Source organism: Mustela nivalis (assembly GCF_964662115.1).
Source record: "Mustela nivalis genome assembly, chromosome: 14".
Taxonomy (NCBI): Eukaryota; Metazoa; Chordata; class Mammalia; order Carnivora; family Mustelidae; genus Mustela; species Mustela nivalis.
Genome location: NC_139033.1, coordinates 81,755,086 through 81,780,901, shown reverse-complemented (window position 1 = coordinate 81,780,901; position 25,816 = coordinate 81,755,086). Strand labels below are relative to the sequence as shown.

General features: G+C 48.8%; 1 protein-coding gene and 1 long non-coding RNA gene across 5 annotated transcripts in view; one reads left to right on the top strand and one right to left on the bottom strand.

Annotated features, from left to right (window-relative positions):
- LOC309847414 overlaps positions 1–25,816 on the top strand; it is a 313,317-nt gene that overhangs the window by 23,848 nt on the left and 263,653 nt on the right. The window lies entirely within an intron of this gene.
- MED15 (mediator complex subunit 15) overlaps positions 1–25,816 on the bottom strand; it is a 67,728-nt gene that overhangs the window by 11,716 nt on the left and 30,196 nt on the right. For 3 of the 4 annotated variants that reach the window (XM_082697463.1, XM_082697460.1, XM_082697462.1), the window contains exons 3-8: positions 18,935–18,986; positions 17,198–17,227; positions 15,390–15,602; positions 6,991–7,232; positions 5,574–5,900; positions 4,349–4,477 (exon numbers count right to left, since the gene is read on the bottom strand). In XM_082697463.1, the coding sequence (XP_082553589.1) occupies positions 4,349–4,477; positions 5,574–5,900; positions 6,991–7,232; positions 15,390–15,602; positions 17,198–17,227; positions 18,935–18,986 (993 nt within the window). The remainder of the gene's footprint in view (positions 1–4,348; positions 4,478–5,573; positions 5,901–6,990; positions 7,233–15,389; positions 15,603–17,197; positions 17,228–18,934; positions 18,987–25,816) is intronic. The other variant, XM_082697461.1, reaches the window with a different exon arrangement.

The following is a 25,816-nucleotide window of genomic DNA, read 5'->3' as shown; positions in this document are numbered from 1 at the left end:
GTACCTCCCAGGTGCACCTCTCAAAGGATGCAGCAAGTCAGGTCTGTCCTAAGCATACAAGATGACTGCAGACTCCAGAACTCCAGCGTGCTCTGGAAACACTCTCCTCATCCACATATACTTCTAGAAGCATATGGGTACCGAGTCAGGCTGAGCACAGCTGTGAGTCTGGGCCTGGCTTGTGCTAATGGGAACCCGGTGGTCGCCCATGGCCTTGGCACCCTAGTTCTGGGCTCAGAGTCGGAGAATGGAGCCTGCACCTGGGCCCTAGAGAGCAGGGTCTACATGCACTCACAAGCGTTAGGATGAAACCAACTAAAACAGCAGGGCTGGGTGCAGAAAGGAAGCAGATCTAAGAAAAACCCCAACCAAAACCTCTGTCACGGGAGGTTTGTAAGCTGGTCCCTGAGACCACGGCGGCCTGGATGGCCACTCAGTCCCTATGGCAGGTAAGCCAGGGACAGCGCTCTGACTCAGGACAAAGGCCTGCTCCTCCAAGAAGCCTCTGGCATCACATGCATGTTCCACACTCACACCCACGGGTCACAACGAAGCAGCCACTGGGGGTGACACAAGCAGCAGCAGATGCCAACCTGCTGGGCTGGGGAGTGGATGCCCCTCCAGCCACACCACAAAGAACCTGCCAGAGTGGGAAGCCAGGAAACCACTGTCCCGGTGTCTGCCAAAACTTGGGCCCAGTCCCATGGAGCCCACCAGCCTGTGAGACACAAAGTGGGACACTGGCGGGGTGTGCAAGCACTCACAGGGTACTCAGGGAAACAGGCATATCTTCCCCTGGAGGGCCTACGGCCTGCTGAGAGTGGGGCCGAAAGCAAGGGGCCTTGGGACTGGCTCTCTAGTGGTCAGCTGGGGCAGCAGGGAACACTGTCCGTTTACCAGTACTGCACTCACAGGAGCCTACCGGCAACTCAGCAGCGCCCCCTCCAGAGGAAGAAAGGCCTTGAGAAATCAGTCAGGTGGGATGAGAGAGGTGGAAACTTTTTCCAGGAAAAAATTGAAGTAATAAGGAATGAAAAGCTTAAATCTAATTTGCCACTGACTGCTTTTCTCGTAACTTGAGAACTCCTGAGAGGGAAAGTTCGTTTTTTTTTTTTTTTTAAACCACAAATCCTAATGGAAAAGACATCGGTAGTGTTTACCGGATCACATGAGCCCCACAGCCAACAACCAGCAACTCCTTGCATTCTCACAAGCATCAATGTTCACTACTCCCAACACACCTCTACTCAGAAAGGAATTCACACTCCACCGTGCAGGCTTGAGGCTCGCTCCCCTGCAGGACACGGGGCAACAGGGCCTAGGAAGAGGAGAGCGAGGTCCAAGTAGTGCACCAAGGCATGGTGCGAGATCACCGTGCAGCAGCCAGGTTACCTGCACACGTCAGGGAAGTGTGCTTTGAGGACAATTCTTTGTAACTTGAGAATTGTAGCTAAATTTCCATATACTAACAGAATAGAAGGTTAAGAGACAAAAGCCTCAGTATTTTTAGAAACGGAGACACATTGTGTTCTGGATATATCTACAGTCACAGATAAAGTTTAGGGGAGAAAAGGAAGTTAGTGCATTTCTTGTCATATTCTAGTACATCCCACTCTGGGTGATGATGACATCATCTTTCATTTACACAAGTAATGTCAGATAAAACAGAGCCTGGGCTCAGGGCTCACCAATTTTCCTGGGACACCAGAATACTAACCTTCATCCCAGGCTGAGAGCCCTAGTTACCTGTCAGACTCGGCACTGGCGAGTGTGAAGGGGCGCCTCTCTTTTGCTCTGCCTGGAAAGACCAGGCACGGAGGGCTGCGTGCTCAGGGCCCGGGCCCCAGCACTTCTCTCACAGAACCACCAGAACCTGGCTATGCATCAGGACATTATCAGTTAAACAGCAAAAAACTGGAAATCATTTCAGGGTCCAAGAACAAGACTCTAAGTAAGGACATAAAAATACATTCATAGGTGATCAGTGTAAAGTAACACTGACTGAGGGTATTTAATTATAGGAGAGGGGCTCCAGGCTGACTCAGTCAGCAGAGCACATGACTCTTGTCTCCGGGTTGTGAGTTCAAGCCCCATGTTGGGCATGGAGCCTACTTAAAAAAAAAAAAAAAGTTTACAGAATTGTTTACTTCTGCAGTGATGAGAACAGGAAAGAAGCCATTATAAAATCCTATGTACAGCCCATTATGACCTCAATGATGTAAGAGAACTAGAAAGGAAAAAAACCAAACTGTCCTGTGCTACAATATTTCTCTGTATGTCCCTCAGCTTTCTATCTTCTACAGTCACTATTTTTTAAGTTTTTGGGTCAGGGGGCACCTGGATGGCTCAGTTGGTTAGGAGTCTGACTCGTGGTTTTGACTCAGGTCATGATCTCAGGGTTGTGAGATCAAGCTCCACATCAGGCTCTACACAGGGTGTGAAGCCTGCTTGGGATGTTCTTTCTCCCTCTCCGTCTGGCTCCTCCCCCATGCTAGTGTGTGCATGCTCTCTCTCTAAATAAATAAATAAAATCTTAAAAAAAAAAAAAAAAGGTTTTTTGGGTCGGGGTGCCTGGCTCAGTCAGTAGAGTGTACAACTCTTGATCTCCGGGTTGTGAGTTCAAGCCTCACATTTGATGTGCAGCCTACTTAAAAAAAATAAAATAAACAAATAAAATCAAGTATTTGCATCAGAGTATCTGCAGCCTTGTCTTGTCCACTGTGCCAACCCAGACTGCAAAGGAAGACTGTGAATTCAAAGATGCCTCCAGGGAAGGTCTGTCACACCCCAGGAACCCTGCTGCTACTAGAATAACACAGCAAGGCAGGCCCGAACCCTGAGACAGACCAGCCACAGAGGCCCTCAGGGTGCGGCCACTGGGCTGAGAGGAGCAGCAGAAGGGCACACTGTGCATGGCTGGGCTTCAAGAATGCTCCCTCTGCCACGAGCACCTGGGAATCCCACCATACAGCCACAAAGCACAGGGAAGAGCCTCTCGCCTGCTCCCTAAGGCTGATCTATGACACCTGAGAGGCAGACATCACTCCTGAAAAACCTCAAGGCGCATGCCTCATAAAAGCAAACCCTCCCACAAACATTCAAGTAATGACCCCCTCATCCTCCCCAGCTATCAGAGTCCCACCATCTTCCCAGTGTCCCCACTGAAAAAAAAGAATCCGGGGCCCACCTTAGTTCTGCCTTAACAGAACTCCACTGAGTGGGGAAGGTTACACATCAAGGTTACTCTAGAGGTGACTGAGCCCGCAGTCAAGCTCTCATGCTGACTGAGCTGGGTCCTCCAACAGAAGGAGAGCAGGGTAACCGCCAGGAAGAACAGCCCTAAACACGGGCTCAGTGTGGGGTCCTTAGGTCACAGACCACATCTGCTTTAGGGCTTAGCTACATGCAAACACGTCAGGTCCCTCTGCTGGCCCACGTCCCTTCAGGCAGCTTCCCATGGACTGGATCGATGTGGCCAGGACCAGACAGGACCAATTTTGAGCCACCTCCATCATAAGATGTCATCAGACACTAACAGAACACACAGTATCCCAGAAGCGCTCAACATGCGCTGTTACCGGCCACGGAGCTGGGCTGACCCACAGGTAGTGTGCAGGGCTGGGGACAGCCTAGCTTGGGGCAGAACCTGGACATGTGGCACGGCACCTAGCAGGTCTGTTCTGTCTAAAGCCAACACTCTCTCTTGAGGCAGTGTTCCCACTGCCAGGTGGAGACAGAAAGAACCAAGATCCCAGACTAGGCATCTCCCCTCCTTGGCACCAGCAGGCGGAGGTTGTGGGGGGTGGGGTCTGTGGAAAAATCACGAGGCCCGATCTGCAAGCCCAAACACCAACAAGGATCTGGCCTCTGCTAGGAAAGGCCAGGCAAGGCCTACTCTGCCTCCTTGACATCCAATACACAGAGGGTGGGCACGGAGGGCCTCAGCTATGCCTCTCAGCACAGGGGGCCAGCTCTGGCAGCCAGCTGGGCGAGGAGCTGCAGCACAAGCCTGTGCCATCCACTGGCACCGGGTACCATCTTGGGGGTGCTCTTCCGTTTCCAGAGCACCACTGTACACCGACTGCTGGCCCTGTGCGCCGAGCTGAGGCGAAGCTGAGACCACAGAGCTATCCTCTCCAACACATGTTCTCAGAGAAGGAGGGAAGGGGGAAGCTGGATGGTGTCTGAAGAGAGGTGGTGGGGCTGGCCACCTTGAGGACACTGGCTCCCAGACCGCCCCTGATGCAACCAGGCCCCTCATGGAAGGGTGCCCAACATCCAGCTCCACACATAGATGGACAGGCACCTGCCAGCAACTACGGAAGCCCTTGGCTGCAAAGGCCCTCACCTGCACTCCAGAGCCCACGATCTGGGAGGCCTGCGCTGTTGGTACCGCTGTCTGCTGCTGCACCTGGGGCTGCACCTGCTGCACCTGGGGCTGCACCTGCGGCTGCTGCACCACCATAGGAGTTCGCACCTGAAGGAGGAAGGGAGAATACGATCTGGACACTACCTCTGCGGGAGCTCTGAATCTCGAAGCTTCTGAGAAGGGACAGGGTCATCCTGATTACGCTGTCTCTGATGTCACCCTGCTGGCCTTACCCCTATCTCATTAGAAATGTGCCAATTCAGCCTGGCTCTGAGCCGGGCCCCACCTCCCCTGACTATGATGAGCAGCATGACCCTCCCACTGGGGTGTCACCATACAGCCACCACCACTACCATCTACTGCTGCAAGCAAAGCGATGGCTCTCAAGGCCAAGTGCAAAGCCCAGCCTACTCGACCTCTGGGCCAACCATGTGGACGGTCTGTGAGAGCCCCACTTAAAGCCCCTAATCCTCAAATGAAACCAGGGCTGGTCCCCAGGTAACACGTGTGACTATACCTTGCTCCTCACGACCCTTCCCAGCCTTCCAGCCTGGCCCTCTGGGTCTCCCATCTGCCCACCACTCAATTCAAAGCATGGCCCATTCTCACTCCACTCAATAAGTCAAAACCAGCAAAGTCTACGAAAACCAAGGAAATGAGCTGAAAAAATAGTTCCCCAACTTGATGCCAATATTGTGTCCTCTGTATAAATGTCACTGACTGCATTTGCTTTTGTACAGAGATACGTAACAAGACTGACAATAACACTATTTTCTATTAACACGTTTCCTCAAAAATGTGCAAATGACAGGGATCTTTGCTCATAACGTAATTCTTATTTAGCAAACCACTGTGATGCTCACCGAGGCTGCATACCCTCCCTCACAGCAAGAACATGTGTACTGCTGTCCACCTGATCACCAAGTCTTAAAATGCCATGCCTGGCTACTGCCAACACTAGACAGACTGCTTGGAAGAACACGGCTGCCCAGCAGCAGGGGTGCCTCCGTGCAGGGTCCAGTAGCTCCTGGAATGCACATTCCCTTGCCAAGCTGGTTGCTGAGGCTGGCATGGGGAAGAGCCTCCTATGGCCCAGTGCTTGAAGAGGTCATGAAGGCTCTAGCCATGGAGCCCCAGAAAGAGCTGCCAGCCACATGCTGCACCAGGAGAAGGGCTGCGGCCCACCACAAGCCACGGTACTCACGAGTTTCAGCTGTGGCTGGGCATACAGCATCTGTCCAGGGAGGGCCGGAGCCTGGGACACCAGAGGCTGGGTCTGTGACTGCGGTGGGAGCTGCGATGGCTGGTTCTGAGCAACAGGTGGCTGCTGGGGCTGCGGCGGCGGCTGGTGGTGCTGCGGGTGGTGCATGGGCTGCAGCTGCTGGGGCAGGGCCTGGGAGGGGGGAGGCTGGGGCTGCTGCATCGGCGGCTGCTGGAGCGGTGGCTGGGCCTGCAAAGCTTGCTGTTGCTGCTGCTGCTGCTGCTGCAGCTGCAGCTGTGCCATCCGCTGTAGCTGCTGCTGCTGCTGTATCTATGGGCAGAAGGAGCCAGACTCAGTCACCCCACCAGCCTCTGGGCTCCGTGTCAGCCTCGGCCAGGGGAGCCTGCCTGGGATGCCCTCGCTGGACTCCGGAAACACGCTAAAGTGTGCCCACGTCCTGGTCACCGGACACTGGCCGCACCGGAGTCTGAGAATGGAGGTGCAAGGGAAGGATCCAGAGGATTTTAGAAGTAACCCATGGAAGCTGGGGGTAAACGCTTGGGTGGCTGCAGACCTCTGAGGCCTCCCCAGGGATGCCTGTCTGGTCACTAGAGTGGGCAACAGTATGAGCCTTGGGAAGATAGCCAACGTCTGCTTTCCAGGATGATGAGAACAGTGGGACTGAGGACTACAATCAGCTCTGGGGGATGGGGCCTCTGAGACCCAGGAGGGTGGCCACTGGGAAACAGAGGCAGTATGCCAAGGCCAGGAGACGGTGGGCAAGGGGAGAGCTCCCCTCAGGTCTTCCCTCCCTCAACCAAGAGCAGACCTGACAATGGATGCTTTAATACATCTAGATGCTGCCTGCCAACCTCGGGAGGAAGAAAACAGTTTCTAATAAGCAGAGCTTCTAAGTGACACGCAGGAGAGATGAGGTCTGGTTCGAGCTGTGTCCAGACACCAAAACACTCAGAGACAAAACAGGAGGCATGCGAGTACTCAACGACAACATGCTCACAGGACGGCTCAGGCATTCCTGCACCTTGGGGTGCTCTTCTCACTTCTTGCTTCGGTTAACTCCTACAGGAACCACTGGCACCCAGAAGCCTCCAAGGATCCAGTGCCCCCCACCCCGGCACACAGTAGGCCCGCGGCCAGACACCAGGCCTGACAGAGAGGCCCTCCTTGTGCCATCCTAGCGCCCTCCTGACAAGTTAAGGCCTCTCTCTCTTCCTCACCCCTGGCTCCGCGGGAAACCCCCAGCAGAGGAAGCCCGGGTGCCGGGCATCAGGAGGAGCTGTGGTCGCCTCCAGGCCCCTGCACCCAGCGCTGTGGCTGGTGCGTGTCCAGGGCTCTAGGACCACAAGGTGGGGGGTGGAGGGGGAGGGAGGCTGAGCACGGGAGCCGGGGCACCTAGTACCTGCTGCTGGTTTTGATGATGCAATTTAATCAGGTGTTGCTGCTGCTGCTGCTGCTGCTGGAGCTGCTGCTGCTGCTGCTGCACCACGGCCTGGAACTGCTGCTGCATGGCATTCTGCTGGGCCTGGAACTGCTGCTGTTGCTGCTGCTGCTGCTGTTGCTGCTGCTGCTGCAGCGCCACCTGCTGCTGCTGGAACTGCTGCTGCTGCTGCTGCAGCGCCACCTGCTGGAGCTGCAGCTGGGCTGGAGGCAGAGCGGAGAGTCAGGCGGGGCGCGCGCCCGGGGAGGGCGGGCACACGGCCCCCGGGGGTGGGGGGGGCCCACAGGCGTGCGAGCCCGATGATCCGCTCGGGAGAGACCGCCCAAGGCGCGGGGGGCAGCGTCTGCGTTGATTATGGGCCTTATTATTCTGAATTTCACTCCGACTGACAGGAGAAAAGGGCCAACGAAGCCTTTCAAACGGCCAAGAGGCCCAGTGTCTGGCAACCACTGAGCTACTTTCTGTCTCTATGGAGTTGCCTGCTCTGGACATTTCTTATCAATGGAATCTCACGGTATGTGTGCGGTCTTTGTGACTCGCTTCCTTTGTTGAGAGTAATATTTACAAAGTTCACCAGGGTTGCACAAAATATTTACAAGGTCCACCAGGGTTGCACAGGAGTTTCATTTCTCTTTATTGCCTAATAGTATTCCACAATATGGATACATTTCATTTATCCACCCATCAGTTGATGGGTATCTGGACTGTTTCCACCATTTGGTGGTTATGCATCATACTGATATGAAAAAACATTTACAAGATTTTCTGTGGTGCAGTTTCTTTTGGGGTGATGAAAATGTTCTAAAATTGATTGTGGTGTTTAAATCTTGCACAACTCTGTGAATATGCTTAAAAATCACAACTTGGGGCGCCTGGGTGGCTGTCAGTTAAGCATCTGCCTCTGGTTCAGACCATGATCCCAGGGTACTGGGATTGAGCCCCACGTGGGATTCCCTGCTCCGCGGGGAGCCTGCTTCTCCTTCTCCCTCTGCCTGCCACTCCCCCAGCTTGTGTGCTTGCATACTTGCTCTCTCTCAAATAAATAAAATCTTTAAAAAAAAAAAATCACTGAATGTTGCACTTTAAATGCGTGAGCCACAAGAATGTGAATTACAGTTCAATAAACTTGTTATTTAAAATAAAGAAAAAGGGGTGCCTGGGTGGCTCAGTGGGTTAAAGCCTCTGCCTTCAGCTCAGGTCATGATCTCTGGGTCCTGGGATGGAGCCCTGCATCAGCCTCTCTGCTCAGCAGGGAGACTGCTTCCCTTCCTCTCTCTGCCTGCCTTTCTCTCTGCCTACTTGTGATCGCTGTCTGTCAAATAAATAAATAAAAATCTTTAAATTAAAAAAAAAAAATAACTACTCCAGAGAGATCCTTTGTACATTTCATCCAGTTTCCCTGAAAGTACCATTTTAAAAAATTGTAACATCACCACACAATCAGAATGTATGCTCATTTGTGTGGGTGTGTATATGAAGCTCTATAGTTTCCTCACCTGGGCAGATTCAGCCATATAGGAGTCAAGATAGTGAACAGTTCCAACACCACAGGGATTCCCCCAGCATCATCCAGTGTTACCCCCTTGGGCACCCCAGGCAACCACTAAGTTGTCCTCTAACATTTTGTCACTTCAAAAATATGTGAGTGGCAGCTCTAGAAGATGACCAGCTTTTTCATTTAGCATGATTCCCTGAAGATCATCCAGGAATTAATGAGTATCAGTAGCTCTTCTTTCCTTTTCACTGCCAAGTTGTATTCCATGGTACGGGTATCTCTCTTCAATCATTCATGCCATAAAGGACATTTGGAAGTGATCGCAGATTCAGGCTATCATAAGGCTGCCATGAACATTCATGTACAGGTTTTTGTGGGAATGTAAGTTTTCACGCCTCTGGGATAGACGCCCAAGAGCACGACTGCAGAGGTGTATGTTTAATTTTTAAAGAAGTTGAACCATTTACATTCCAACCAGCAATGTATGAGTGATCCAGTTTCTTCTCATGCTTGCCAGCATTTGGGAGTGTTATTTTGGCCATTCTGCTGGTGTATGAATTTTTAAATTTATCTCTTCCTTACAGACTTTTTTTAAAAAAAAATTTATTTATTTGACAAAGAGATACAGTGAGAGAGGGAACACATCCAGGGGGAGTGAGAGAGGGAGAAGCAGGACTCCCACCGAGCAGGCAGCCTGATGCAGGGCTTGAGCCCAGGACCTTGGAATCACGACCCGAGCCAAATCACGATGCCTCACCACTGAGTCACCCAGGCGCCCCCCGAAGACTTCTTTTTGACAGAGAGGATATGCTGTGTGTATCGCAGAGCTACTCAGAGCATTGAGACTTGCTTTGTGGTTTACTCTTGCAAGTATATCTGTTCCATCCACATGCCTAGATGACGATGCTGTTGCAATTTTTGCTAAATGCATGCTGTCTGCTTAACTATCTATAACTGAGAGGAGGAGCTGCCCAATACACCTTCCATCTTAAAATCTTTCGTATCTTAAATTCTAGGTGGATTTCTTCTAAAGATAATACAGTGGTACTGTTGTCTTTCATTTATACCCAATCTCACACTTCCTATCCTGTATCAGGAAGATTCTGTCCACTCACATATACTGCGATTGCTGGTATTTCTCAACTTAGCTTGTATGTCTTCCCTTTTCTAAGCTTCTTTCCCTCCATTTTTTTGTTTTCCAGCTTTACTGAGGTATAACTGACAAATTTTTTCCTCCTTTTCTGACCATATATATATATATATATAGAGAGAGAGAGAGAGATTTTATTTTTAAGTAATCTGTACTGCCACACAGAGCTCAAACCCATAACCTTGAGATTAAGAGTTATACACTCCACCAACAACCAGCTGGGTGCCCTCTGGATTATATTTTTGTTGGATGGTTGAGCTGAATTCTGCATGTCATTTGGATTTTTTATTTTTTCTTACTCCATTTTTTCCTATCCGTTTAGGATTTATAAACTATTTCTATTGCTTTGGCAGTTACTTTTTCCTATTTTTAAAACAATTATTTTTTCAATTCCATCATGCATATTTAACTTACCAAAGTATAAAATATACCCATATTTTAACATCTTTCCCAAATACAAGAACCTCAGAACACTGTTTTTTAAAGTAGGTTCCACATGCACATGACAGACCTGGTGTCCAACCTTGGATACACTTCCTGACTTCCACTTAGTTTGGACCCTGTATATCTTCTTACACCCCCAAGCACACATACATTAAGAGGCAGAAAATTGGGGCACCTGGGTGGCCCAGTCTGTTAAGTGTCTGCCCTCAGCTCAGGTCATGCATGAACTCAAGGTCCTGGGATCGAGCTCTGCATTGGGCTCCCTGCTCTTAGCGGGGAGCCTGCTTCTTCCTCCCCGTCTCTGCCCCCACTCATGCTCTTCCTCCTCAAATAAATAAATAAAATATTTAAAAAAATAAATTGAGGGGCGCCTGGGTGGCTCAGTGGGTTAATCCTCTGCCTTCTGCTCAGGTCCTGATCCCAGGGTCCTGGAATCAAGCCCCACATCAGGCTCTCTGCTCAGCAGGAAGCCTGCTTCCCTATCTCTCTCTGCCTGCCTCTCTGCCTACTTGTGACCTCTCTCTGTGTCAAATAAATAAATAAAATCTTTAAAAAATAAAAAAATAAATTGGGGTGACTGCATGGCTCAGTCAGTTGGCGGTCTGCCTTCGGCTCAGGTCACAATCCCAGGGTCTGGGGAATCGAGTCCCACATTGGGCTCCCTGCTCTAGAAGCCTGCCTCTCCCTCTGCCTCTCCCCCTGCTTGTGCTCTCTCTCTCTGTCAAATAAATAAATAAAATCCTTTAATAAATAAGAAAAAATTTAAAATAATAAAAATAAATAAATAATTTAAAAAATTTTTGTGCATGGGGCGCCTGGGTGGCTCAGTGGGTTAAGCCGCTGCCTTCGGCTCAGGTCATGATCTCAGGGTCCTGGGATCGAGTCCCGCATCGGGCTCTCTGCTCAGCAGGGAGCCTGCTTCCTCCTCTCTCTCTCTGCCTGCCTCTCTGCCTACTTGTAATCTCTCTGTCAAATAAATAAATAAAATCTTTAAAAAAAAAATTTTTTTGTGCAGCAGCACAAAATAATGGCTGGGGTACAGCCTCTGACCCAGACCACCTGCATTCAAATCCCAGCTCTGTCACTGATCTGTGCCTCAGTCTCCTCAGCTATGGAAAAAGAGATGATAATTTACGTACCTACACACACTAAGAATTAGAAACCTGTTACAGATAAAGCACTCAAAATAGCGCCTGGGATGCAGCACATCCATGTAGTTAGCTGGGAGCACTATTATCTCATAGAGGTAATTTTTGTTTAGAAACCACCAAGGAGTCTCAACCCTGTGCCAACCAACAATTTGGGCTAGACAATTCTCTGTTGTGGGAGGCCATCCTGTGCACTTAAGAGGTTCAGGAGCATCTCTGACCTCTACTTTAGATGCCAGGAGCACCCCCACAGCTGTGACATCCAAAATGTCTCCGAACATCAACAAATATCTCCCAGCGTACAAAACAGGCGAGAATCGCTGGTTTAGATTCATACACGCTTGCTACCTTACACAAAAACCATTTTTTCTCCCATTTTTACACCTGGCATCACAGGAAGGACTTTCTGAGAGGGAAGAGGAAATGGTGAGCAAATAAAAAACCTTATGAGTGAAGGTCTCTCGGGCTTTGTTCATCAAAAATGTCTGCTTCCCTAGTCCTTTTGAGTTTTGCTGGCACACAACTGTGGTTGGCAGCTCTATCCCCAGGGCTCTAACAACCTCCTGCTCTCTTCTTGACACCATTACCAAGTCCACTGAGTCTACTTCTTGCTCCTTTCTAGCAACTGGCTATTTCTAAGCTATTCCTCTGGCCTTTGGTGTTCTGTGGTTTCCCCAAAACAGGTTAAGGCATGCATGCCTTATTTATCCTACACAGGCCCATGGTGCTTTTCCAGCCACCATCTCCTCACATGCTGGTGTGCTTCTGTCTTCTCCATTTGGTCCTTCTATTAGTTGCTAGAACCTGATTTTATCCTCTGCATTTCTTTTGGGGGGGGGAGGGTTGCTGAGAATGGGGCTCGACTTTTTGACCCTGAGATTATGACCTGAGCCAGCCAGATGCACCTTATCCTCTGCATCTCCTACCCTCCTATTTTTCCATGTCCCCTTCTCTGGGCTCCATTTCAGATAATTTCTTCCAATGTTACCTCCAGTTCATAAATTCTTACTTCAGTTGTATCTCATCTGTTGTTCATTCATCTCTACTTTCTAGTTTCAATAATTTTTATTTCTCCTTTCTACAAGCTCTATCTGGTTCCTTCTCAAAGCTCCTTGGTCACTCCACCAGGCATCACAGTGCCTGTTCATTTGGAAGTCCATCCTTTATTTATTTAATCAGGCTAAACCCATACCTAACAATGGTTATGTGTATGGTCTCTGGGCTTCTCCACATCTGTTTATTGTTTCCATTCCTCCTCATGATGTCTCTGCTTTCTTTCAGGTCTCCTGGTCTTTGATTGTATGCTCACTGCTTGATCTTAATCTGCAATGCCCACAGGCCTAAACTGGGGGCACTGTCCTCCAATGTGCCCTTGCTTCTGGGGGAGCTAGCGATGCCAAAGGCCCCAGCACCAATCCCACTAGAGAGAGGAATGAAAAATGCCAGACTTACTTTTTCCCAATCTTGCAGCGGGCCAATGCATAGCAGGCAAACCCCCCTACCTTCTGCTGGCCCAACAATCCAAAATGCAGTTAGGATCTAATTGTCTAGAAGGAGGATGGTTGCTCAGCATCCAGTCTGTCAAACAGCCAGAAATAGGCCTTATTTTCAAAGTTGGTTTTACAGGCACATGATATAAAAGTCACTGAGGAACAGAAATGTAGAGTGACAAATAAGTCTCCCTTCTAATGCTGTAGCCAAGCCCCCAGCCTCACCTATAGCAGTGGTTTCCATGACTGATCCAGGTCACCTGGAGACTATCACAGCGTGCCCTGGACTATCCTTTTAGAATCTCAGCAAAACCTCTGACCCAGGCCCTCCCCTGACGCTTTCTCAATCACACAGTGGCATATGGAGAAACTGTCGGAAGGGAGTAACAAATGCCCATAGGGACATGACACCTATTTCGGGCAGGCAAGAGGTCCAAGGCAGAGAGGAAGCGACTCTGAAAGGCAGCAGTGGGACATGGAAGTAGAGAACCCACATCCACCTACACAGAAGACCAGGTCCCTCAGAAGCTGAAAACAGGATGTGGGCCAAGATTAGATTGGGGAGGGTGTGGGCAAGATGCCCAAGCTCTGCCATGGCACTGACGCAGTCTTTGGAGGGAGATCACAAGGCAAATAACAGTAGCATTCTAAACTCATACACTTTAAAACTATTTTTCATTATAAAATCTAAGTCTGTGATAAAAAAAAAGACAGTTCAACCAGAGCATAACATAAAAGAAGAGCCAAAACCGGTACTTCTCCTGGGCACCCTTCCATGAGCCACCCCCGCCTGTGTGTTGGGTACGCTACTAGAGAAGAGGGGACATGAGAGCTGGAGATGAACACTCAACCAAAGAGATGAGTGTCAGATGGCAAGACGTCAGTAAGGAGAAGAGAATGATGATCCGAGAAGGGAGGCTTCCAGTGTAGGAGTGGATGGGAATGAGGTTGCACATGACCTCTGTGAAGAGCAAAGTGACACTCCCACCGGGAATGCCAACAAAGAACGGGGGTGTTCAGGTCAGGCAGCCTGGGCTCCCCCCACAAGCTCTAGCAGGCAAAGCAGACACAGAGACACTGCCCTCTTCAGAGGGTTACTATGACCGATGCGTCAGAAAAATACATCAAAACGTCACAACCTGTATGTGAATCATGGTCACAGCAGCTTTATTTGTAACAGCTCAAACCTGGAAACAACCCAACATCCTTCAAGGGTAAATGGATAAGGAAACTGTGGTATACCCCCGACCATGGAATATATTTCAACAATGAACAGGGAATGATTTACTGATGCAACTTGGAGAACCTCAAAGGCATGACACTGAGCGAAAAAAAAGTCAGTCTCCAAATGTCAAACATCGTGTGATTCCATTGATATAACATTTGTGAAGTCACATAATTAGAGCGATGGGGAATAGATCAGCAGTTGCCAGGGCTCGAAATTGGAGGGAAGGTGGGATTATTTTATTTTATTTTTTTTTAAGATTTTATTTATTTATTTGACAGAGAGAGATCACAAGTAGGCAGAGAGGCAGGCAGAGAGAGAGGAGGAAGCAGGCTCCCTGCTGAGCAGAGAGCCCGATGCGGGACTCGATCCCAGGATCCTGAGATCATGACCTGAGCCGAAGGCAGCGGCTTAACCCACTGAGCCACCCAGGTGCCCGAGGGTGGGATTATTAAGAGAGAACACAACAGCTTGCTACCAGGGATGGAACAGTTCTGCATGCTGACTGTGGTGGTGATGCCACACATGATAAAATCTCACAGAACTATATGCACGTCAGCTCGCACGCAAGAAAGCATGTAAAAACCAGCAACATCTGAAAAAAGGCCACCTGAGTTGGCAGCATCATCGCAACGTTCATTTCTCAGTTGTGACAATGGGTTACTAAGAGGTTAGTGTTGGGGAAGTTGAGCAAAGGAGCACTCTCTATGCCGTTCTGCAACTTCCTGTGACTCTTAAACTATTTCAAAAAATACATACATAAAAATAAATACAAAGGGGAGAAAAGTACCAAAGCACTTCGCAGTACTGAAGTACAATCCGAGCACTGAATGGCCGTTTATGAAAATCAAAGAGCCAATAAGGCAGGCCCGGGAATGAAGAGGGAAGGGAGACCTGCGCCACATAACTCACTTCCAGCTGGGGTAGCTGGATGGAGGGGCCAAGGCACTGGGTCCTGCAAAGCAGCACAAGGAGGGCATGGCACCGCCTTCAGGGAAGGGAAGCCTGGCCAACGGGCAAGGGCAGCACTGGAGGAATGGCTCCTGAGACGGGGGCCTTCTGGGCACTGTGGGGTGCTGACAGCACTGCTTTGTGGGTGACAACAGCCTGAGACATGACTGTGACTATTTCAGCTGCAAAACACAGCCCCTTGGATGGAATCCCAGACTATTCCAACCTCCTCTGAGGCCTCCACTCCTGCTCAGGGGTAGGAGGAGGGCCTCGATGTTACTTAACCCTCTGACAGCCTGAAGAAGGTTTGGAACTTTTTCTCTCCATACACAGCAAAGATAAAAAGAGCTACCTGGGACTTACTTCAAGCTTGTCTCAATACCATCCTAAGCAAAGGAATAAAATGCACATCACCTGCAAACAAACTGTCAGGCTCTGTGCAAAGCACGGTACTCACTCTGTGGCGCTGCTGTAGATACAACAGCCATGCCGTGGGGGGCCATCCCTGAGGGGCCGGGGGGTGGCTGCCCTGAGAGGGGCATCGGCTGCCCCATGGTGCCAAGACCACCCATCCCGCCCAGTGACTGTCCTGGGCCCCGCGAAGGCATGCCGATTCCAGCTGCTCCTGCAGCGGGCCCACCAGTCAGGCTCTGCAGCGCATTCATAGGGTCTGTGGGAACACAAGGGCACAGCATCTCAGCCATACTCAGCATCTCAGTTCAGTGCCTGCTGAACCGTGATGCTCCGAAGACTATCAGGCCTCACAGAGCACACATTTCCCCCCACCTCCAGGCACGACTCCCTCAAAGCCCTGAGCGGTAAAAGGCCGTTGTCCCAGGAGCCTCTGGGCCCACAGTTGCCCATCACACCCCAGGAGCCCAAATGCCAACATGAATGTCTTTGCTCCTGGATCGTGAGCCTTCCTGGGCAGGGAACGCATCTCAAACCATAGCCTGGCCTGTGCCAGGTTCTAATGCTGAGGGACAAATAAGCCCGTGAAGGCATGTAACAGCCCCCACCCATCCTGACTGAACACACCTCCTGCTGGGGAAGACACAGCTGGTAACCCCAGGCACAACAAAGGACAGCAGGTCCCTCTTCATGGTAAGAAAAACCCTGTGGGCCAGAGAACTGAAGGGGCACAGACAGATGTTCTTTCAGGGAAGTTACAAGCCTCCTTGCACTCCAGCCGCCCACATCTGGTAAGTCTGTGCAGGACCCCACTAAGGAGTTCTCAGGACACTACACTGAAACAAGCTAAGGTGTGCAGGAGGGATGGGGGAAGGGTCCACAGAGTGCCACGAGATGAGGCACAGTGATGCTTGCCAGGAAGCAGTGGACTCCACTCACCAAGCGATGCTATGACCTGGAACAAGGAGCCCAAGACTCTTGACAAAACAATGTCAAGTCATGGTAAATGCTTCCTACAAAAAGGTATGGCCCAGCCAGTGTAGAGTGCCCTGTGCACAACCAGGTGCCAAAGGAACCTACACTTCAAGGCCAAGAACACAGACAGTTTCCTGGTCGTGTGCTCTTTATCCCACCCAGCCCTGCCTGGCTGACAATCCCTGCACATGCCCGGGAGAGCCCAGCAGAGACATGGGGGTCCACACACAAAGGCTGCCAGCTCGGCTGAGGCCAGCCTGGACACCCGGCATTTATAGCTGGGCTGCCTGTGGTAAGAGAAACAGTGTGCCAGACTGGCTCTCTTCCTCACAGAGCAGAGCTCAGCTGGCCATTGTGGATTCAAAAAACCCCTTTGCTGGCAGTCTAATCAGCAAGACCATGGCTGAATCAACACAGTTCCTGTGTGATAGTCTTGAAGTTAAAAAAAAAAAAAGTAATTCTTAACTTAAAAATAAACTTTGTAACTTGAGGAAGTGATCTCACAGCTACTCTCTAAAAAAATACTATTACAGATTATTATAGTGAACACACCATGATAATTCTCCTCCAGGGAGCTCAAAATTTTGGATAACGTCTCCATGATTGTAATTTTTTAAATCATCTTTTTGCCAGACAAAAACAGTATTTGAGTGACATGGGATGGGGAGGTCTTCTCTGACTGCAGCAGGCCAGGAAGAGGAAGTTTGGAGGGTTGGGCGTGGCTCACAGTTCTCACCGCCAGCCAGAGCTCTTCTTTGTGTGCACTTTATCCTCTAAAAACGGCTTAACCCAGGCACATGCAGCATCCATAATCACATTCTTGCCACCCCAAGCCCAAGGTTGGGATACAACTTTAATTCAAACAGGAAAAACTCTTACCACTGACTGAAGCTTGAGATTTTTTGTTATCTGTATTTAAGAAAACAAAAACAAAACACAGAGTAAACAAAGTTTTACATAACCACATATTTCCTGGGTAAGTCAGCTTTGTAGGCATTTGCCTAGAGGTCATTTGCCAAAACTAAACACAAGGTAAAAGATATCTTGAGTGTGTATGCGTGCACGCATGCGTGTCCACTCCTGGCAGAGCTGACACTCAAGGGGGTATGAGGGAAGAGGGTACAGAACCACCCAAGGTCAACCCAGAGCCCTGGAAAACTGCCCCCCCCCCCCAGGCAGAAGCCTGCTGTGAGCCTACTCTGGCTCTCCTTCCTGGGTGCAGGCTCTCAGTGGGGCCCTGAGCAACAAACACAAGAGCTACAGGGATCCATGATGGGTCCAGAATGGTGTCGAGACTTCCACAACACCTTTCTGAGCCTGCCCTGATGAGGCAGCATCCCTACTTTCTCCATGAGGAAAGTGAGTCGGTCCAAGGCTGGCCAGAAGCCGGAGCTACAGCTGCCCCTAGACACCTGGGGGGCAAGCACTGCAACAGGGCCTTCCTCCCCAGACTGGCGATGAGCTGTAGCTGGTGAGTGGGCAGGGGTCATTCCTGGCCCCCAGGGCTGTGCGCTACTATGCCAGAGCCGCCTCCCAAACAGACCAGGACAGCCCAGCCCCAACAAGTAGAGCCCCTTGGCAGGACCAGCCAAAGCATCTCATCCAGGCTGCTCATTTCCCAGGCTTCTAGTTCTAATAATTTGTTCTAAACACCATAGGGCCTTACCAAACACGCCAAGAAAGTAGAATCAAGCAAAGTTCACCTGGCTGGCCACTCTCATAAAAAACCAGTATGGGAAGAAGCAAAACCTATGGGTCACACAGGGACTCTGGGGTTTGCAACGTCACCTCTTGTCTGAAATTATTGACTTAAGCTGTTGCCACCTCTACAAGCATGGGTAGAAACCACTGGACATGCCAAGTGCGTATTCCACAGATAGGCGGTGTCCACAGCACCCCCCACCCACCGCCTGCAGTCAGAGAACTGCAGGCAGGCAGGCAGGAGGCGCTGTTGGCTGAAACCTCAACGGGCCCCGTCAACCTGGTTTCCCTTAGAGACTGTGACCACCCATCCAGGAATACTCCGAGATCTCCATGCTTACGTTTTAACACACAAAAGACCACCATGACCCCTGAGCCTAGTCTGCAAGGACATGTACTTCTCAAGAGCCACTGCTGCTGCCAGGCTGGGCTCACAGCACCCCAGCGATGCCAGTAGGACCCTGTGAATCAGAGGGGGTGGAATGCAGCAGGCGCCAGAGGCAAGACTCAGGAAGTTTCAGCCTGACAGGTCAGACCCCCACGGGTCAATAAAACCAACTCCTAGGGAAGGAAGTTTCTTTTCCAGGGTAAACCTGGCTTATTTAAGAACTGCCTAGAGACAAAGCAACAGTATTTTAAAAAAGGAGATGTTCATGGACAAGCAAAAATAGCAGTCCAGACCACTTGGAGGGTAGCATTTCAATTTTGCCAAAATCAGCATTTTTGAGGTTGAGGCTCTGAGTAGATGGGAAATAGAATCAAATGCAAAGCAATGTCGTACTTCCCAGAAAGCAGGAGCTTTTTAAACAGATATTCTGCCACAGGCACTGTGGCCAAGAAAGCCCCCACTGTCCCAAGAAAGGGCCAGCCCCTCCTGGCCATCAAAACGACCCAGAAATGTAAATTTTTACTTACGAATGTCACGAAAATGGATAATGAGCCTGGCCACGAGAGAAAGGTATTCATCCTAAAAGTAAAAACAGGAAGCAATTTAATCCCAGATGAAGAAGTGAAGCCCTGCGATGCCCCTTCCCATCCCCCTCTGCACGGCAGTGTCACCAAGCACAGGGTTCTTCCTGAAAGGCTGCCGGCCAGCCTGGCTCGGCCTCCTCTGGAATCCATCTCTCAGAGAAGAGCCGTCAGTGCTCAGCTACAGCAGGCCAACAAAAAGCACAAAGCAACAAAAAGCCAAGAGTATCGGATACCGAGAGGCATCAAATTGCTGCTCCTTCCAGCCTGGGGAAAACGTTCAACCAAGAGGGCCTCCAGCCAGCTCAGGCACCCCTCCTTTCACAGAGGAGATGAGGGGCCAGCCTGAGGTCACAAGGCACATCAGCAGTAGGCATGGGCGGGCCGCTTTTGTCTTTGCACTATTTGTATCCAAGTACTTTCGCTTTTAATACCCAGCCGGCCTGTTGCTCTCTCACTGCTGACGTGCCTGCATGCAAATCTGGATGTGCGCCCCTGGCTGAGCTTTTCCGAGATATGCGTGAATCTGAATTTACTGCACAGGCAAGGAAGAGGACACAGGGCCATCCAAGGGTGGCAGGTAAAAGCCACTGGCGAGGGCCCTCTTCTTCCAGCTGCTGGGTTTCTGGAACTGCACCGCAGGACCTGCCTTCTACCGCTTGTCCTCTCTGTAACCAAGGACACCCGCTCCCAGGGGTTTTGGGGAGATCACCACTGTGAGTCTGTCCTGTGGCCAACGAAGTAAGGCATGTGTGAGTTAAAATCTTATTTCAGAGAAGCTGCACCGTCCTTCCCCCCCCCGCTTGAAAAGCCCATCCTTCCAGCAAGGCATCCCTGCACAGGCAAAGCCTTTGCTCTCTGCCCTGCTCCCACAACCCTCCTTCCTAAGTCACTGCAACACCGAGAGAGAGTCTACTCGGCAGCAGACTGAGGGACGACACCCCCCACAACCCAGGATCAAACCGTGCCACCTGCAGTGTTACTACCCCGGGGACACAGGCCAGCACAGACAGTAAACCTACTGGGTTTACTTTTCCTTCAGGAAAAGTGGTCTCAGGTGAATACAAAAATATAAGCACACCTTGTAAATCTTCATTACTCCTCATCTACCTCCAAACTTCACCCCACCACTCTATTTTGGCCAGGGGAATCAGCAGACCCAAACATGAGGGGAGGGGAAGGCAAAGCCGGGATGCTAAGCACATGCAAAGGGGGTAGGTATAGGAAGAGGGACAGTGAGCCTCTGCTGGAGTAAAGGGACACTTAGCAGGTATGTCAACACTCCCAACATCCAACTGCCCACCCCCAATTTCTAATAGGAAAGACAATGGGCTAGGGGTGAAGGAAGCTTCCTGGAGTTGGGGTTCCAGCTTGTGAGTCACCTGCTGAGGCTGGTCCTTAAAGGACAGCGGTGTGATGAGCGAGGAGCAAGAAAGGTGGGAGGCCTGAAGGAAATTCAGGAAATGAGGTGGCCAAGTACAAGGGAATGAGGATTGGGTGACTGGCAGGTCAATTTCTGCTGTCTTGTTAAGGCCACAGGCCATCAGTTACACTGGGTATACCTGCGCAGTGTAGAGTTTTCTATACCTCCACAAAAGATAAAATGAGGAAACAGGTTGAAAAGCAACCAGATACTTTCATGCAGACACAAGATACAGTAAAAATGGAGCTTTGGAACATGTCCCCAAGGCCTTTACTACAGAACCAGGATGGGGTGCTCAGAGCCCCACTCTAGTCTGAGCCCAGACCTGGAGGGTCAGCATGGTCTGTTCCCAGCTGGGGCCAACCGCTGCCAGATGGGGAGAGTGGAAGCTCTAGGGACCAGAACAAGCCAGCATGATGAGGTCTGGGGGTAGGGGGGTGGAGGGAGGGATGTGACCAGCGACAGGAGACATGGGCACAGGAAGCAGTTAGTCCCAAGGCCTCCAAGAGGTTTTCTTACAGGTTAAATGAATCTCCAAGATTCCTGCAGAGGCCAGGCCACCCAGGAACCATTGGGAGCTGAGTGCTGCATATCTGCACCAGTGTTCCTCCTCGGAAGGCCCCAGAGTTCAAGACTGCCCCTCTCATGTCCCCCAGAGCGGGCTGCTTGACTTCCCTGGCCCCTAACTGAGAAGTCCTGATTGAGTTGCCCCCACATGAGAATTCCCAGGGTCTGCTACCCTCTTTTGCTCCAAGGCAACCCACCTCTCTGGGACTGCCCCATCCCTTACCTTCAGTCAGTCTTGACCATCTCCCCCACTTAACATCAAAAATCTGTGTCACAGCTACAACACGAGGATGGGTGTCACCAGATCAAGGTAGTAACAGTCAACACTCTGGCACTTGACACGGTGCTGGGCACAGCTCTAAACCTTTACATGTATCAATGCATTCAATTCTTCCAACCACCTACTGAGGCAGATGCAAATGAGAAGACAGAAACATGTGGGGAAAAGCTTTATAGTTTAAACCCTTGCCTAACCTGTGCAAGACTAGCATGAAGGCCCAACAACAAGAGTGAAGGATGCCTCTCCACATGGATGTGGAGAGAGGAGCAGGAGCAGGGACACACACACAGGATCCATAGAAAATTCTAGGCACCACACACTACACGCTGTACACTACCTTTTGTCTAAGACATGGGGAATCTGAATATATATATGCGCTTGTATCTGCAAAACAAAGTTGGAAGGGAAAATCGGAGATAAACAGTTACCCCCAGAGGTATCAGGGATGGGGCTGAAAATGAGATTTCACACTTTGTTATATGGTTTTCACATTGGAAGCATGTACATTTTTTTAATCAAACAACACAGAACTAAATCAAAAGAAAAAAAATTCCTAAAAATTCAAAATAAACTGAAATGTATGAGCTAACTATCAAGTTGGTATCAGAATCACAGAGGGAAAAGAACCCTTGTCAGTGACCATTTTAAAAAATAGAAAAGCAAACAAAACAAAACTGGATGTTCTTAGTGGAAGGGATACACTTTACTGACTAACAGAGCTGCAAAGAAATCCTTCATTCCACATTTTGTTATTATTTGTTACCAGTATTAGTGGTAATATTAGTCCGTTCATTTCAAAAGTATTTTATGTTTTTAAGTTTATCTACTGTTTTTAGTAATCTCTACAACCATTGTGGGACTCGAACTCACAACCCCGAGATCAAGAGCTGCATGCTCCTCTGACTGAGGTCAGCCAGGCATTCCCCAAAAGTATTTTAGAGTAGAGCAAGTAATTATGCTAATGATATTAGAAGCAAAGATATTCACATTAAGAGAAAAGATACACATTTAAAACGAAAGTAAAACCCTATAAAAGTTAAATTGGAACAGGAAATATCAGTGTGAAATTACGGGGTTTTTGAAGTTGTTGCTTGTTGCCACCAAAACGTATTACTTCTTAGCTCTGTTCACAATTAGGTGCAGAAGCCATTAGCACCAGTGCCCACACCGCATGCTCAAAATACCATTTCACCCTCATAAAGGAACCAGGGCTCCATAGAGAACGGCCCATTCCGGGACCAAGACGCAAGTAAGCTGCAAAAGATGAAAGGAGTCATGATAAGGGGCCCTAAGGGGGACAGGGGGTGCTTGGGGGCTGCCCCTGGGTGAGGAAAGGACCATAGAAGCATCGAAATGAACCAATGCAATGGACTGAAACACACATGATGGAAAGCCCCCAGGCTCATAATACTCACAGAACAGAACCCAAGCTCTTCTGATCACCCCTGGGGGTAACCAAGGGTAGCAAGTCCTTGGGCACCAAAGGGACAATGGACAGGGAAAGCATTCCTGGTCATCCAGAAGAGGCTGTTTCAAGCAACCAAGGAGTCTTGGTTGATGAAAGAAAACCCTTCTTTGCAGAAAAATTCCTTCTAATAAAAGTGTAAGGAAACCCAGAAAATTACTCAGAAAAATGACCATTTTGCGACACCCAATTAAATGGTGGTACCATCAGATGACAAGTGTATGGGGGAACTTTTTAGGAGAAGAGTCAGGCTGTCACTCTGAACTCCCGGCAAACTGTGGTGTTGCGGCAAACTATGAACACAGAGCCCCACCTCAGACATATTCTTGTTCATGACACCACGGCAACCCTGGGCTCTTCCCATCTAACACCTAGTTCTCAAGAATTAAGGGGTAGAAAAGAGGAAGTCAGGCAACAGGGGGCACTGTTGGTAGAAACATGCATGCCAAAGACTCTGCTACCTGGGATTCACAGGGAACTGAGGAACCTGGCAGAGAAAGCCCCACATCATCTTTGAGAACACATGTGTATCATCAAAACCAGAACGCTGGTGGAAAGATGTTACAGGTGTTTCTGGGGAGGGCTCAGAGGAAATGAGGAACATGTCACTGGAAACTGAAGCAGAGAGAAGCTTCATTATCTAGTGGCAGAAGTTTGGCTGAATTGTATCCTAGTTGTGTGGAAGGCAAAAACTGACCTTGAAAGCAATGAATCTGGAGAGCTGGGGGAGTAGACTTCCACGAAAAATGTTGTAGGTATGGCCTAGCTTCTTGATGCTCAGAGTAAAATGTGAGACCAGACAGAGAGACTGAGAGAAGAACTAGTAAGCAAAAAGGAACCTGGACTTGATGGGTTTGGAAAACTCCTAGACTATCTTAATTGGGGGGGGGGGGCAAAAAATCAAGCTAAACTGAGGAGATTCACTGTTATGAAGATGTGCTCCTGGAGAAAAGGCCAAGGTGTGGCCGGACATAAATTTTATTAGTGCCAAAAAGAGTAGACACAGAATTCACAAACCCCTCAATTGGGAATCATCTCACAGAAGCCAAAGGCAGGGATGAAATCACACAGAAAAGATCGGTGGAGAAACCCCTTGTCTAATGGCATGGATCCCATCACATGCATGGGAGACCCACAAAGGCTTGTGAGTATTACACCAGCAGAAACACTGACAGATTGGCCTGAAAAGGAGAGAGACTGGTTAAAATCAAAGAAGGGTGTCAGATTCCCAAAATGCTATAGGCAGGAAAAAGGCTGATAAAATGACTCTGCAAACATGCATTACTCCTCAAGAAAAGGAAAGATGACTACAAGGGCAGAGCTTCAGGCCCAGAGGCCAAAGCCGTAAGTCCAGACACTAGAGTCTCCAAAGTCTGGTAATTAGTTATAGCAGCTATAGGAAACTAATACATTGTCCCTAAAGATTTGCCTATTCTGGGCATTTTACACAAATGCAATCATGTTGCATAATATGGACCATTATGACTATTTTATTACACTCAGTATGATGTTTTCAAGATTCATCCATGTTATAGCATGTATTAGTATTTTACTCCTTTATATGGCCAAATCATTTTACTCATTATATGGCCATACATTCCATTGTATGGATATACCTCCTTCTGTTTATCCATTCATCAGCTCATAAACATTTAGGTTATTTCCACTTTTTGACTATTATGAATGATGCTATAAGTATCTGTGGGCCAGTTTATGTGGACGTCTGGTAGCTGTTCAATTTTTTGAGGAATCATCAGTTTTCCACAGCGTCTATACCATTTTACATTCCTTGCAGCAACATAGGAGGTTCCAAGGTCTTCAGGCATCATGAGTGTGAAGTGGTGTCTCACTGTGGTTTTGACTGGCATTTCCCTAATGACTGGTGATGCTGAGCAGCTTTTCATGTACTTCTTGGCCATTTGTATGTCTTCTTTGAAGATATCTGATAGAGTCCTTCATGCTATTTTTTGAATTACACTTTTTGTTGTTATTGTTGAGTTGGAGTACTTCTTTATATATGCTGATACCAGTTCCTTAACAGATAAATGATCTGCAAATATTTTCTCCCATTCCATGGTTTGTCTTTTCACTCTCTTGATGATGTCCTTTGATGCACAATAGTCTTTAATTTTTTTAAAGTTTTTAATTTTGATGGGTCAAACTAACCTAGGTTTTCTTTTGCTGTTTGTTCTTTTGGTGTCGTATGTCAGAAATTGTTGCCCAATCCAAGGTCACCGAAGATTTATGCCTACAACTTTTTCTAAGAGCTTTATAGTTTTACCTCTTCAGCTTAGGCCTTCCATCCATTCTGAGTTAATTTTTGTATATGGTGTGAAGATGGGATCCAACCTCAGTATTTTATATATGGTAATCCAGTTTTCCCAGCACCATTTGTTGTAAAGACTGTTTTTCCCCACTGAACTCTTTCAGTACCCATGTTAAAAAAAATCTATTAACCATACACACAAAGATTTATTTGTAGATTCTCAATTCTACTCCACTGATTTGTATGTACATCCTTATGCTAGTTTGACATGGTTTTGATTACTGTAGCTTTGCAGGACATTTAAAAATTCACAAGTAGGAGTCTTCAGACTATTTTCTTTTCTAAGATTGTTTTGAGTATTCTGGGTCCCTTGAATTTCCTTAGGATCAGTTTGTTAGTTTCTACAAAGTCTGTTTGAAAGTTTTCCTCACATGTTGAAAAATGTATCAAATCCTAGAGCAGGTACTCCAAAGCCGGTGTTTTTGGCAACCAAAGGCCTTCATTAAGTATTGGATTGGAAGTCATATATTTTAACATTTTATTCTTATATATTCTGAAGTATTTTATTTTTTTATTTTTTTTTTTAAAGATTTTTTTTTTTTTTAAAGATTTTATTTATTTATTTGACAGAGAGAAATTACAAGTACACTGAGAGGCAGGCAGAGAGAGAGAGAGAGAAGGAAGCAGGCTCCCTGCTGAGCAGAGAGCCCGATGTGGGACTTGATCCCAGGACCCTGAGATCATGACCGGAGCCGAAGGCAGCGGCTTAACCCACTGAGCCACCCAGGCGCCCCTATTCTGAAGTATTTTAGACATACAAAAAATGA